The following is a 14,963-nucleotide window of genomic DNA, read 5'->3' as shown; positions in this document are numbered from 1 at the left end:
AGAGAATCTAGTTCTCCCAAAGTTAGGTTGTACCTGGAAAAATGTCATGCTCTCTTTTTGCCCTGTGTTGGGTAGCACAATGATGACCTTCAAATCACTCTTGAGAGCTAACATGGTCTTGTTATCCCGCAATTAGAATATCCTTGATAATTTTGATGACTACTTTAAGAAAATGGCCCTCTGTTGCACTGGTTAGTCAGAGAGGCAGGTTTCCGTTTCTTGAATTAAAGGGCCTTATTGAATGGGTAGGTCAGAGTACATTTTCCTATAAAGAGACTAAGTACCCTGGATTCTACACTGAACTGTGGGACAAGTAGATAAGTAGTTGAGTAGAGTTGTTGACTATCAGAATTTAGAACCAGTTTTCTCCTAAGATTACTTTGTTGCGTAAATCCCTTAGCAAGGATCTCTTTATGAATGCCCATGCCTCTATTTTCTTTTTTTTTTTTTTTTTTGCTTTTAAATTGAGGTGTTTTAATCATATGTCATTGCTTATAAACACACACAAGGGTATCAACTGGAAATAAGAAACACTTTTTCCCCTTTGGCGGGAAAGAGTGTCAAAACACCACAAAACCTTGACGGTATCACTACCTTCCTTTCTCATCTATTAGGCAGTTCTATCCACTACCTGACAACTTCTAACTGTAATTTTAGGAGAGAGAACAATAATTTGAGGAAAAAAAGAATTTATTTAGGGAGTGATAAAAACAGACAAAAAAACGACTTACAGTAAGGATGAGTATTATATTTCACATTCTTAGAAACAATTTTTCCCTAAAGCTATGAGGTTATCCTGTTCCGCTGAATAAAATATTGACGGCTTAGAACACGCTTCTGAGAGACTGTGTCCTTAGCCGCTGAGGGGGACGGAGAGTCTCCTGAGGCCTCGCCGTCCTGCTCGGAGGGTGGTGGGAGTGGAAGGCCCCTGCTGAGAGGTGGCCGTGTGCATGCGTGGCCACAACACAGGGAGTGCTGGCAGAAGGAAAGCATCGGATAACCCAGAACACACAACAGTCTGACGCTGAGCCATTCACCCCCGTCTTACTTTTCCAGTATGGCTCTCTCTACGCTCTTAAACTTTTTCAGTTCGACCAGTAGTTCCCAGTATCTGAGATACAGCCACATAAGCCTCCCATTTCGGCGCTTGTTGGTGTTCCAGATGTCACCACAGTACGTGTCGTGCTTGAATATGTCGGTCAGGCCAGCTGCCATCTCTAGGTCAGCAGCAACTGGGTCGGTGGACGCTCGGCCCAGCAGGCTCTTCTCGATCTCCAGCCGCTTGTGGCGAGGGAGAAGCAGACTGCAGTAGACGCTCTGTCTTTCCGTGAGAGCGTCCTCGAAGTCTCTCAGCAGAAGCCTGGCCCTCCGCTGCCACTCCTCCTCCTTGCCCAGGTAGCTCAGGTACACGCTCCGCAAGGGCTGCCCCTTCTCCTGCAGGGCCCGAGCCCGCTCCTGTTCCAGAAGCTTCTTCTCTTCTACCATCTTGCGCCCCTGAGAGATGAGGGCTTCTCGGTAGCTAGTCGTTCTGTTTTGTTCCTTTTCAAGTTCCAGGGACAACTGTGCCACGGCCCGCCGACTTTCTGAGATCGTGGCGCGGTACTTGGCTTCGAGGTCCCGCTGGAAGGCAGCTGTTCTCTGATGGTATGCTTCCCTCTCTTTTTCTATCTCTTTTCGGGACTCCCTAGACCAAATCCAACGAAAAGCAGCCAATCCCAGCATTGGAACCAACAGGGCATAATTCCATCTGCTTCCATCACCCCCATCAGCCCTGGAACTGGGCCGGATATTCCAATTTGGGGGGTCATTTAAGTTATTCATGGAGATACACCTGCGAGCACCGGTTCATCTCCCAAAACTGCCGTAAACTCGAGAAAATTCGAACACCGTCTGGACCGAAGGAGAAATCAGGCGAGCCCGTGAAGACCCCCGACCCCAGACCCCCACCTACCTCCGGCCGGGAGGTCTCGGCCCCTGTCCATGCCTCTATTTTCTTGACAGAAAAAGAGAGGAAAAAAAAAGCAGAACAGCTCAGAATCAGGTCTCAATCACTGGATCTCTGGGCTTTCAGATTGCACCGGCTGCCCTGTTTCCTGATAGGTTTGGGATTTCCACCATGAAGGTCATGTAGATTTTTTTCTTTCTCTCCTTGTCAGGTACCTATCTGAATTAGAATTAAAGGAGAGTCTTATTATTTTTAGAACAGCAGGCCCCATTACTGTCTACTAATTATTTCAACAAAATTTATAACTCCTGAGTAGACTCTACCTCTAATCCTAAAGGTTTGTCTTTCTGTTTTATTCAGTTTTTAATTTGTGGTTTTTCTGGAAGAGTTTGATGCCAAAATATTGGCTCTCTGTACACCGATGCCAAAATGAGATACAGAGACAGAGTTTTGGAAGAGAAAGAAAGAGTAGCTTTATTCTTTGCCAGACAAAGAAGAAACAGCGCAGGCTAATGCCCTAAGAACTGTGCCCCTCTCCCTGGGAAATAGGGAGAGGTCTTATAGACAGGACTAGCGGTCATGGGTAGGTGATAAGGATCAAGGCAGTAATGGGCTTGCATTCTTCTGATGGATTGGTGGTGAGGTAAGTAGGAGTCAGCATCATCAACCTTCAGGTTCCAACTGGTCTGGGGTCTAGGTGTTTGTGGACAGCATACCATCATTAATCGTTGATCATCAACTACTCCCACCTGGAGGGGGTTTCAGTATCTGTAAAACAGCTCAAAAATATCTTCCTGTGTATCCATTGTTGGGGAACCAGGACCTTGCCCCAAGGCTGCACTATTGTTTCTCTTGACTGTTTGTTTCTCCATTGTCTTGCATCCCCCTCCCTTCCCTAATTAACAACTGCTTGAATCTGCCAGTTGGAAGTTGGGGAAGGTCATGGAGGCTAAATGAAGACTATTTCCTGTGATCAAAGAAATGGGGGACACAAAGGCTTTGTGCCCAGGAGCCCCACAGAGCCCTGCTCTGTATCAATCTCCCCTTTTCTTTGAAACTCCCCAATCTTGAGGAGAACAGGTGTTGGACAAGGAAGGAATAATCATTTTGGATAGGGATGTTAATCATAAACTCAGCAGAGGCTCGGTTTTAAGGGGACTCAGTTTTAATCCCCACTTCGGTTTTATCTTTCCCAAAATCTTTTAGGGAATGGGGCAATAAACATGCTAACTACTTCCTGCTGAGATAGGGCATAGTCCTGCCTAAATTTGGGGGAATAGATAACGAATTAGAAATATTTGAGTTCCAAGTCCTGAATTCGAGTTTTACATTATTAAGATCTCAATCCCTTGTTCTACCATTTTGGTGCAGCAAAACCAGTTAGAGATAAGAGGAGTGATAACTAGAACTTTAGTAGAAAGAATAGATCTCATTTCTTTAGGAATTCAGGAGCATAAGTCTGAAGCCCAGTCTAGAACCAGAACTTCAGAGAGACTTGTTTTAGCCAGTTGTTTTCAAACCATTCCCTGTATGGGGAAAACCCATCAAGGCAATGCTGAAGACCCAGAAATGGAAGCTGACCACATATCTAGCAGTTAGAATTATCGAAAGAATCAGCATATGAATCTATAGGTAGAAGGTATGAGAAAGAAGAAAACAGAACTTTCATTCCACTTGTTGGAACAAATACTTAAAGTTTCCCAAAGGGTGAGATGTCTGCTTCTCGGGAGGACACTTGCTGGCTGTAGGCAGGCTTGGTTGGTCAGTTTCTGGTAATCTTCTTACTCTGGTATGATGTACCCACGGTTATACTCCATCCAGTTTTAGAGAGGCGTGAGTAGTAAGAAGAACCTCATAGGATCCCTTCCATTTTTCTTCAAGCTGTTGCTCAGGTCATTGCTCTTTTTCACACTTTCAGCAGCACCTGGTCTCCTGCTTTGAATGGATGTCAGGTAGCTTCCAGGTGAGGGGGAGACCTGTGGAACACAAACTCACACGTAGCAGTTCAGAATTGTCCAGTCTGTTGAACATACTGTTTAATTTTTACCTCCTGTGTTAGAAATGTTCCTCTTTTTACTCTTAGGAGCTAAGAGTGGTCTCCTCTGTATAATTTCATAAGGGCTCAATCCTAGCCCGCTTCTAGGGGCCACCGGTATACAGAGGAGAGCAACTGGAAAGACCTTGTCCCATTTTAGATGAGTTTTTTTCTTTCATAGCTTGGCGAGAGTTTTCTTAATAATGTCCTTAAGAAGGGTTTTTGTCACTTCTGATGCTTTTTCCATTTTGGCTGGAAAGCCCTCTATTCAACCTTGATCCAGGTGTAATCCTCTCAAGTCTTTAGCCAAAATCTCCTTGAAGAATATAGGGAAATTTTTAAATCCTCATGGAGTCTGACATAGCTCAGAAAATTCAAGTTTGCAGCAATACAGGAATGAATGCATCTGAAACCACATCCACAATGGTCACCTAGTTTTACCATCATTACTCCATTTTGACTTTCAAATGCATTTCCCTCCTCAATGTTAAAGCAGATGTCACTGTTAATGATTTCACTGCTTTTCTAGATATGGGAAAATGCAAGAATCTGAGCTCATAAAATCTTCTCCTGAAAGAATCTATCTGAAGGCCTGTTCTGTCAGTTTTTCCCAGAGCACAGAGTGCCTCATTCCTTATCTCCACCCTGAACTCCTTTCAGAGGGTGCTGAAAGTCAGCAGCTGTAGCAGCACATGATTTAATCTTTGTAGAGGTAGATGGCAAGTGCCAGTTTCTAGTCTGCAGGGCCCCTTTATGGTCATAAATTCGACCATGGTTTTGGGGCATTTCATGACCATTTTGTCCCACAGTACTAGGAATGCTCATTCCCAGGTCTGGCGAAGATTTTGCTGATAGACCACTCAATGTGCTATTACTGGACTAGGCCTTGTGAGTAGCAAAAAGTCTGTGGACCACCTGTCTTACTAGTCTCTTGTGGTCCAGGAAAATATTCCCTCTTGTTGCTTCTTCCCATATCTAGAGTTACACTATTACAATCGTTGATCTTACATGGAACTATATATCATCATTTTCTCAGAGGCTCAGTCACACACTGGTAATGTAAGAAACAACAATTTTGTAAAACAGGCAAAATACAACTAAAATAGCTAGGAGTATTAGTAAAGTCATAAGTAAGAAGCCAAGAACTTCCATTAGGTGTGGCCCAGTATGTCCAGGTTGTCTGACTTAGTGTGTTCTGTACCAATCCTTATCTTTAAGGGAAATTATATGTTGGCACTGTCCATAAGGCACCCAGCTTAATTTCCTAATGTTGCTAGACTGATTATCCTTAATATGATTTAATTGTTCTCAACATAGAGGGGCATTTAAATTTAAATTACCATAGTTTGGTGTTAACTACATAAATCCATCCCATAATTGTGGGAGGTTTTATTCCTTGGCTGAAATTTTGCTTGTTGCTCTGAACTTGAGTAATAGAGGAAAATTCATATTTATGGTCAGGGTCAGAGCAGCCATTATTAATTGGCCGGGTGAGGGGATTCCATCTAGTAATATCAATAGTGGCCTGAACATGACTATAATTTTTCTTTTAAAATAAATTTCCTGGGATTTCCCTGGTGGCGCAGTGGTTAAGAATCCGCCTGCCAATACAGGGGACACGGGTTCGATCCCTGGTCCGGGAAGATCCCACATGCAGCAGAGCAACTAAGCCTGTGTGCCACAACTATTGAGCCTGCAGTCTAGAGCCCATGAGCCACAACTACTGAGCCGGCATGCCACATCTACTGAAGCCTGCGTACCTAGAGCCTGTGCTCTGCAACAAGAGAAGCCCCTGCAATGAGAAGCCCGTGCACTACAACGAAGAGTAGCCCCCGCTCACCACAACTAGAGAAAGCCCGCGCGCAGCAATGAAGACCCAACGCAGCCAAAAATTAAAATTAATTAATTAATTAATTTTTAAAAAGAAACAAAAATAAATAAACAAATTTCCTAAGAGCCAACCAATTAGAGCCTTGGAGTGGAGAAATCCATCCTGGTAACCCAGAAGTACTAGTCACAGGTAATTGGCCACAAAATCAACAATTGGATTGATTTTTTTTTTTTCAATTTTTTTTTTGCGGTATGCGGGCCTTTCACTACTGTGGCCTCTCCCGTCGCGGAGCACAGGCTCCGGACGTGCAGGCTCAGCGGCCATGGCTCACGGGCCCAGCCGCTCCTCAGCATGTGGGATCCTAACAGACCGGGGCATGAACCCATGTCCCCTGCATCGGTAGGCGGACTCCCAACTACTGCGCCACCAGGGAAGCCCCTGGATTGACTTTTAAAACTAGTATAGGATCATGCCTATGATAGAAAAACATTTGATTCATATGCAGAGATCCAAGAAGTCAAGAAGACATTATAAATGATCATACGAGTCAGGTCGAGAATCTTGGGCAAGCTGTCTACTCCTGATGTCGTCTTCTAGCCCTGGTATGAGTGTAGTTTCTCCTCTGTTCGAGCATTGTTTTAAGGTGATTTTTGAGGTCAGCTGTCCTCTCTATAGGCCAGTCCAGTGCAGGGACCGAGCAGGGCCCTTTGTGAGTGGAAATTAATCCAAGAGTCAATTCCTTTCAGTTTCACTGTGTATGAGCTAGTTAAGAGTACCTGATAAGGGTCCTTCTGTCCAGGTTGGAGATAGTCCTTTAAATTATGTCTTTTCCAGTACGCATAATCCCCTGATTGCAGGTCTTGGGGCATCTGATCTTCATCCAAAGATAGATTACTGAGATAAGCTGCAGTAACAAACTTAGAAAGTGTCCTTTAATAATTCAGTTAAAGTTTACATTAATATAACAGCAAGGAACTATCTGAGTCTTAGTAAATACAGACCTCCATTAACAAAACTGGGATTTAACATTCATTGAAACATCTTTTTCTCTCTAAAATTACCCTCATTTCTACCAAATATAACCAAATTAAGACTAATTTGTTTGCAAAATAAGCCTGGTCTCAAACACTTGGCCTGATTTACATCAGTGGTCCCCGGCCTTTTTGGCACCAGGGACCGGTTTCGTGGAAGACAATTTTTCCATGGACCAGGGAGGCAGGGGGAGGGTTTCAGTATAACTCAGGCGCATTACATTTATTGTGCACTTTATTTCTATTATTATTACATTATAATATATAAGGAAATAATTACACAACTCACCATAATGCTGACAGGCGGAGCTCAGGCGGTAAGGCGGGCGATGGGGAGAGGCTGTAAATACAGATGGAGCTTCGCTCGCTTGCCCGCCGCTCACCTCCTGCTGTGCAGCCCGATTCCTAACAGGCCACGGACCAGTACCTGTCTGTGGCCCAGGGGTTGGGGACCCCTGCTTTACATGATCTACTTAGTGCCACTTATTTTTGTGCTTTTTCTTGGTGATTTTGCTGTTTAAAATGTCCCCCAAATGTAGTGCTAAAGTGCTGTCTAGTGTTCCTAAGCACAAAAAAGGCTGTGATGTGTTTTATAGAGAAAAATGTGCATTAGATAAGCTTCATGCAGCCATGAGTTATAGTGCTGTTGGCTGTGAGTTCAGTGTTAATGAATCAACAACATATGTTAAGTAAGGTGTCTTTAAACAGAAACATATAAAACAAGGTTATCTGTTGATCATTTGACAAAAATGTGATCAGAGACTCATAGGAGCCTAGCCCTGTATTTCCCATAGGACCAATGCTTCAGTGTTGGCTAATTCAGTGTTTGTCGTGACTTTATTCGAATATAACTACCGTGAATAGTGAGAATCTACTGTATTTTTTATATTCTTTACTTCAATGACATTAAAGTATCTTACAGACATTAGCTCAGTCATCAACACAACTTTCAAAAACTGGCTGCTAGACAGTAATTTATTTGTTATATGGAGGATGGTGGGGGGCAATCCACATAGTAGGTTTTCTTTAATGTTCAGATTCTAGGACAATTCTTCCTTCTTATAAGGAATCTCTTAAATATATTATATCCTGACCTTGGATGTAAAAAGATCTGTTTCCTAATCATAATTATGCTTGATTGATTTTGCTTGGAAACTCATCAGACTATTCCCTATTTGGCTTTCATGGGAAAAAGTGAAAAGATGAAAGAATTTTGGAAAGCAATTAGAACTTTTTGGCAGTAAATTGTCAGGTAGGGAAAAATAATCATAATGGTTATTATCACAAGCATAAAAGCGGTAATGATGTAAGTTGCTGAGTGCGTAGAATTTGAATGTACTATGTTGAACATGGCTTCTCATATACATATATATTATAGGAACATCTCTCTCCTTCAACTCTGGTTTCAGATCTTTGTCTAGATCTTGCTAGTTCTTCCTTTATGTAATTTCTCAAATGTTTCCTTTCTTTTTCATTCATGTAATAGTAATCTGGAAATACAGACTTTAACCATCTTCAAGTTGACCTTAAAGTTGCCCTCATTTCTTTCAGCCACATTCTCCCTTGAATGCATCTTACTTTAGCATATTTTTATCATATCATTCTGCAGAGATATTACTGCCCTACTTAGAAACTTTCAGTGGCTGCTAGTTGTCTGTTTTTTTTTTTAATTTTCCAAATGTAGATTTTCAGTGGATTTATTTATTTATTTTGATAAATTTATTTACTTTATTTTTTGCTGTGTTGGGTCTTTGTGGCTGTACACGGACTTTCTCTACTTGTGGCGCTTCTCATTGCGTTGGCTTCTCATTGCGGAGCATGGGCTCTAGGTGCACGGGCTGCAGTAGTTGTGGCTCACGGGCTGTAGAGCGCAGGCTCAGTAGTTGTGGTGACGCGCCCAGTTGCTCCGCAGCATGTGGGATCTTCCCGGACCAGGGCTCAAACCTGTGTCCCCTGCATTGGCAGGTGGACTCAACCACTGCGCCACCAGGGAAGTCCTATTTATTTATTTTAAAATATTTATTTATTTTATTTATTTGTCTTTCTTATTTATTTTGTTTTGGCTGCAGCACACGGGATCTTTGTTGAGGCAGGCGGGATCTTTTTCGTTACAGCGTGCAGTCTGCTCGGGTTTCTCTGTAGTTGCGGTGTGGCGCATGGGCTTCTCTCTAGTTGTGGCATGTGGGTTTTCTCTCTCTAGTTGTGGCACACAGGCTCCAGGGTACGTGGGCTCTGTAGTTTGTGGCACCTGGGCTCTCTCGTTGAGGCGCACGAGCTCAGTTGCCCCGCGGCGTGTGGGATCTTAGTTCCTTGACCAGGGATCGAACCCACGTCCCCTGCGTTGAAGGTGGATTCTTTACCACTGGACCACCAGGGAAGTCCCAAGTTGTCTGTTTTTAAATTACTATAAAACAATTGTCTCTTAATGCTTTTCAGTTCTCCTACAGCTGTTCCTCCCCATCTACCTTTTTTTTTTTTTAATTTTTGGCCGTGCTGCGCAGCTTGCGGGATCTTAGTTTCCCAAACCCGGGCCATGGCAGTGAAAGCACGGAATCCAAACCACTAGACCACCAGGGAACTAGCCCCCCAAACACCTCCCTTAATTGATGTTATGTCATGACTCATTGTTGGAGGGCAGGAACCTCTTAGATGTGAATTCCCTCATCTTATTACCATCATCTGTAAATTTGCTACATCTATTCTTCTTTTTTCTTTCTATAACAGAGGAAGAAGTACTTGTGCCCTGGATCCCATTCTCTCTTTTCTTCTGAGACTTTTCTTCTTGATTTACCCCTAAGGTTGTTAAACTTGGCAAAAACAACAACACATTGCACAGTTAAATTTGAAATTCAGATAACCACAAATAGTTTTCAATATAAGCATGTCCCATGCAATATTTGGGACACATTTATGCTGAAAAATTATTTGTTGTTTATCTGAAATTCAAATATAACTGGATGTCCTGAATTTTATCTGGCCACCCTATTTACCCCTCTCTTTACTTTATTTACACTTCTAAACGCACACACATTCATACACACACACAGACGCACACATTTTTATCCTCCCCCTCTGTTGGGTCATTCCTTTCAGAGTTCAGTCAAGCTTTAGTAAACATCTTGTGAACAAAAGCACACACAGACACACACACACACAAAACTTCCTTTGACTTGTAATCCCTCTTTAGTTATTAACATATCTCTGCTCTGCTCCACAGCCCAGTTTTCCAAAAGACTTGTCTATTCAAACCATCTCTCCTTCTTAACTTCCCAGTCATTCTTCAGTTTTCCCTAATCCTGCTTTCACCTCCATTACTCCCTCAAGTCATCAAAACCTCCATGTTGCCAAGTCCTACAAACCATTTTCAGCTGTCATCTTATTAAACTTCTCAGCAGGTATTTGAAATACCTGACCATACTTTCCTTCTTCAAAGAATCTCCTTTCTTGATTTCAGTGACACCATTCGCTTTGGATTTTTCCCCTTACTTTTCTGGTGGCTGCCTCTTAAATTTCAGTTGCTGGCTTTTCTTCTTCTATCCTGTATGGTAGATCATGGATCAGGGCTCAGACTTGAATTCTGTTTGTTTGTTTGCTTTTTTCTCCTCTGTAGGCAATTTTTATCCATTCCCATGGTCTATACATGGGATTTAAATTATGGAAACAGATGAAATCATAACTCCCAATTTTATATTTCCAGCCTAGGCTTTCCTCTGAGCTCCAGACTCTGTATTCAAACTTGACATGGCCAAAATTGAAGTCTTGATATTCTTGCCACATCTATTTTTCCCCTATTCCTCCACATTTTAACAATGGCATCCCTATTTAACCAGTTGCTTGAGCCAGAAACCTGTTGGTGATTCTTGACATCTTCCTTACCTTTCACTTTGTCTGTTACCAAGTCCAGCTGAGTCAACCACCAACCTATATGTCTTAAATCCATTCACTGCTGTCATCATCATCCAGGCTACCATCATCTTTCACATGTTTTAATGACCTTCTAACTATTCTTCTCATTTCCATTCATGTTCATTCAGTTTTTCTCTTTTTACACAGCCATGGTGATCTTTTAAAAACATAAATCCCTAGTAGCCTCCTATCATTCTTAGAATAAAATTAAAACTTTTCTGTGACCTGTAAACCCTACGTCATCAGTCAGTCCCTGCCTACCTCTCCAGTCACATCTTAACACTGTTTTTCATTGACAGTGTTCTTATACAAAATAAGGATTTGGTAAAAATGGAATCTTATTCCCAAGCACTTTTTAAAATGTTAGTCATTGTAATGTGCAGAATTTAAAAAGTTATGAAAATATTGCTAGCCAAACTGAGCATTCATGGGTAGTTAGTTGAAAATAAGATATTTAAGACCAAACAGCTAATCTCTCCCTCTCCCCCTTAAAATTTCAGAGCCTTCAAGTATTAATTTTCTATGGCTTAAATATAATACAAATATATTTAATTATAATTCTAGAAGTCAGAAGTCCAAAATGGGTCTCAGTGGACTAAAATCAAAATGTCAACAGGGCTATATTCCATCTAGAGGCTCTAGAGGAGAATCTACTTCCTTGCGTTTTCCAGCTTCTAGAAGCAGCCAGGATTCCTTGGCTTGTGGCCCCTTCCTCCATTCTCAAAGCCAGCATTATAGCATCTTTAAATATTTCTCTGGCTCTCATTCTTCTGCCTCCCTCTTCCAAGTATAAGGAACCTTTTGATTATATTGGGCCCACTTGGATAGTTCAGGATAATCTCCCTATCTCAAGGTCAACCAATTAGCAACCTTACTTCCATCTGCAGCCTCACCCATGCTATATATTCACAGGCTTTGGAGATTAGGATGTGGACATCTTGGGGGGGGCATTATTCGGTCTACCACACATTTCTCTTCTTTATTTCTATTTTTATAAGAGTAATACATCTTCATTCCGAAAAATTAGAAAATGAGCAACAATTCAGGAGCCATTTAGGCCCTGTTGATCTCTTAATGGAAATAGAGCCACTTGGTTCATGTTAAGAAGAGAGGGTCTCCAAACACTTAAGGCACTTAAAGCATCCCAAAAATCTATTAAAAGTCACAAACAAAAATATATCACCTTCCAAATAAAATCAATGGGGAAAAGGAGTACTGTAAGACTTTGGATAAGTAATATTTCTAGTTCTTTACTTCTTTATCCTTAAAATAAGGAACTTGAATTAGCTGATCTTTAAAATTGTTTAAACTTTATTACTATATAAAATTGGTATCTCCATTCTATTAAAAAGTAACCAAAAGAGATGAGCAGATAACATCACAAGAAAAGATATCTGTAACTATGTGGGGTGATAGGTGTTAACTAAACTTACAATGGCAATCACTTTGCAGTATATACATATATCAAAACATTATTTTGGGACTTCCCTGGTGGCGCAGTGGTTAAGAATCTGCCTGCCAATGCAGGGGACATGGGTTCGAGCCCTTGTCTGGGAAGATCTCACATGCCGTGGAGCAGCTAAGCCTGGGCGCCACAACTACTGAGGCTGTGCTCTAGAACCTGCAAACCTCAACTACTGAGCCCGCGTGCCACAACTACTGAAGCCTCTGTGCCTAGAGCCCATGCTCTGCAACAAGAGAAGCCACCGCAATGAGAAGCCCGAGCACCGCAAGGAAGGGTAGCCCCTGCTCACCACAACTAAAGAAAGCCCCCGCGCAGCAACGAAGACCCAACGTAGCCAAAAATAAATAAATAAATAAATAAATAAATATTTTAAAAAGTTTTTAAAAACCCCAAAAAACAAATAAAACATTATGTTGTATACCTCATACTAATACAATATTGTATGTCAATTATATCTCAGTAAAACTGGGGTGGAGACTAAAAATTTAATCAGAAAAGATGAGCAGATGTTTTGTTTTAAGTCCAATTAATGCATAGCTTTATTTCAGGATTCAGTCAACTACTATTGTCAAGGTCATGAAAGACTGAGGAATTATCACAGATAGGAGGAGACTAAGGAGACATGACAACTGAATGTAATGTGGGATCCTGGGTTGGGTCCTAGAACTAAAAAAGGACATTTGGAGAAACTTTTGAAATCCAAATAAAGTCTGTAATTTAGTTAATAGGATTGTTACCAACGTTAATTTATTAGTTTTGATAATTACCCTCATTTTACAAGTTGTTAACATTAAAGGATCTTGGGTAAAGTGTATATGGCAGCTCTCTGCACTATTTTTACAAATTTCTTTCTAAGTCTATAATTATTTCAAAACAAAGATTAATAAAAAAGAAGGGCTTCCCTGGTGGCGCAGTGGTTGAGAGTCCGCCTGCCGATTCAGGGGACATGGGTTCGTGCCCCAGTCTGGGAAGATCCCACATGCCGTGGAGCGGCTGGGCCCGTGAGCCATGGTCACTGAGCCTGCGTATCCAGAGCCTGTGCTCCGCAGCGGGAGAAGCCACAAGAGTGAGAGGCCCGCGTACCGCAAAAAAAAAAAAAAAAAAGAAAACAGTAAGAGTGGAAGCCACAGAGTGGAAGATGTTTGCAAAAGACTCATAATCAGAATCTGTAAATGACTTAAACAGATTAACGAGGGAAAGACTGACAACCTGAAAGAAAAATAGGCAGAATACTTGAAAGGCCACTTCACATAAGAGGATATCCAAATGGCCAATAAGCATAAAAATATTCTTGGCAGTGCACAAGAGTTCCAACTTCTCCAAGTTGGAACCCTTGTGCATTGCTGATGGAATGTAAAATGGTGTGGCTTCTGTAGAAAATAGTATGGTAGATACTCAAAAAATTAAACAGGGGACTTAACCACTTGTAGTGGTTAAGAATCTGCCTTCCAAAGCAGGGGATGTAGGTTCAATCCCTGGTTGGGGAACTAAGATCCCATATACCGCAGGGCAACTAAGCCCACACACCACAACTACTGAGCTCAAGCGCCCTGGAGCCCATGCGCCACAACTAGAGAGAAGCCCAAGTGCCACAACAAAGAGCAAAGAAAGATCCTGCATGCCGCATCGAAGATCCTGTGTGCCACAATGAAGACCAGACGCAGCCAAATAAATAAATAAATAAATAAAAATTAAACAGAAATTACCATATGATCCATCAATTCCACTTCTGGGTATATACCCAAAAGAATTGAAAGTAGGGCCTCGAACAGATATTTGTACACCTATGTTTGTAGCAGCGCTATTCACAATAACCAAAAGGTGGAAACAACCCAAATGTCCATTGATGGAAGAATAATAGATAAACAAAATGTACTGTATACATACAATGGAATATTATTGAGCCCTAAAAAGGAATGAAATTCTGATACATGCTATAATATGGATAGACCTTAAAAACATACTAAGTGAAATAAACCAGACAAAAGGACAAATATTGTATGATTCCACTTGTGTGAGGTACCTAGTCAAATTCAAAGAGAAAGAAAGTAGAATAGTGGTTACCAGGGGCTGGGGAAGAAAGGGAATGAGGAGTTATTGTTTAATGGGTATAGAGTTTCAGTTTGGGATAATGAAAGAGTCCCAGGGATGGATGGTGGTGATGGTTGCATAACAATGCAATTATTGCCACTGAATTGTACACTTTAAAATGGCAAATCTTATATATTTTCACACACACACACACGCACACACAAAATGTTACAGGCCAATATTCCTGATCAACATAGATGCAAAAGTCCTCAACAACCTCAACAAAATATTAGCAAGCCAAATTTAACAATACATAAAAAGGATCATATACCATGATCAGGTGGGATTTATTCCAGAGAGGCAAGGATGGTTCAGTATCTGCAAATCAATCAATGTGATTAACAAAATGAAGGCTAAATATTATGCGATCATCTAAGTAGATGCAGAAAAAGCATTTGGCAAGATTCAACATCCATTCGTGGTAAAAAAAAAAACTCTCAACGAAGTGGCTATAGAGGAAATGTACCTCTACAAAATAAAGGCCATAAAAAAATGTGCTCAGGTTGTGGTCATGATGGTAGTTGTGGTGAGATGCAGATTAAAATCACAATGTGACACCATTACCTGGAATGCCTAAAATGTAAAAAGACCAACGATACTAAGCACTAGCAAGGATATGAAGCAACTGGAACACTGATATCCTGCTGGTAGGAGTATAA

General features: G+C 41.4%; 2 protein-coding genes across 5 annotated transcripts in view; one reads left to right on the top strand and one right to left on the bottom strand.

Moving 5' to 3' along the window:
• The window catches only part of AHCYL2 (adenosylhomocysteinase like 2), a 173,311-nt gene that overhangs the window by 86,592 nt on the left and 71,756 nt on the right, over positions 1–14,963 (top strand). The window lies entirely within an intron of this gene.
• On the bottom strand, positions 464–1,972 carry LOC132524134 (coiled-coil domain-containing protein 127). The gene is made up of 2 exons (XM_060155970.1): positions 1,952–1,972; positions 464–1,831 (listed from the first exon to the last, which is right to left on the bottom strand). The coding sequence occupies exon 2, from the start codon at positions 1,819–1,821 to the stop codon at positions 1,045–1,047; it is 777 nt and encodes a 258-aa protein (XP_060011953.1). The 5' UTR covers positions 1,822–1,831; positions 1,952–1,972; the 3' UTR covers positions 464–1,044.

The sequence above is a fragment of the Lagenorhynchus albirostris genome, chromosome 8 (genome assembly GCF_949774975.1).
Source record: "Lagenorhynchus albirostris chromosome 8, mLagAlb1.1, whole genome shotgun sequence".
NCBI lineage: Eukaryota > Metazoa > Chordata > Mammalia > Artiodactyla > Delphinidae > Lagenorhynchus > Lagenorhynchus albirostris.
Note: the sequence above shows the minus strand (reverse complement) of the source record. Positions and strands in the feature narration are given on the sequence as shown.

Excerpts from the sequence above, each read along its gene's own strand:
- LOC132524134 (XM_060155970.1), bottom strand. The coding sequence starts at position 1,821 with ATGAATAACTTAAATGACCCCCCAAATTGGAATATCCGGCCCAGTTCC.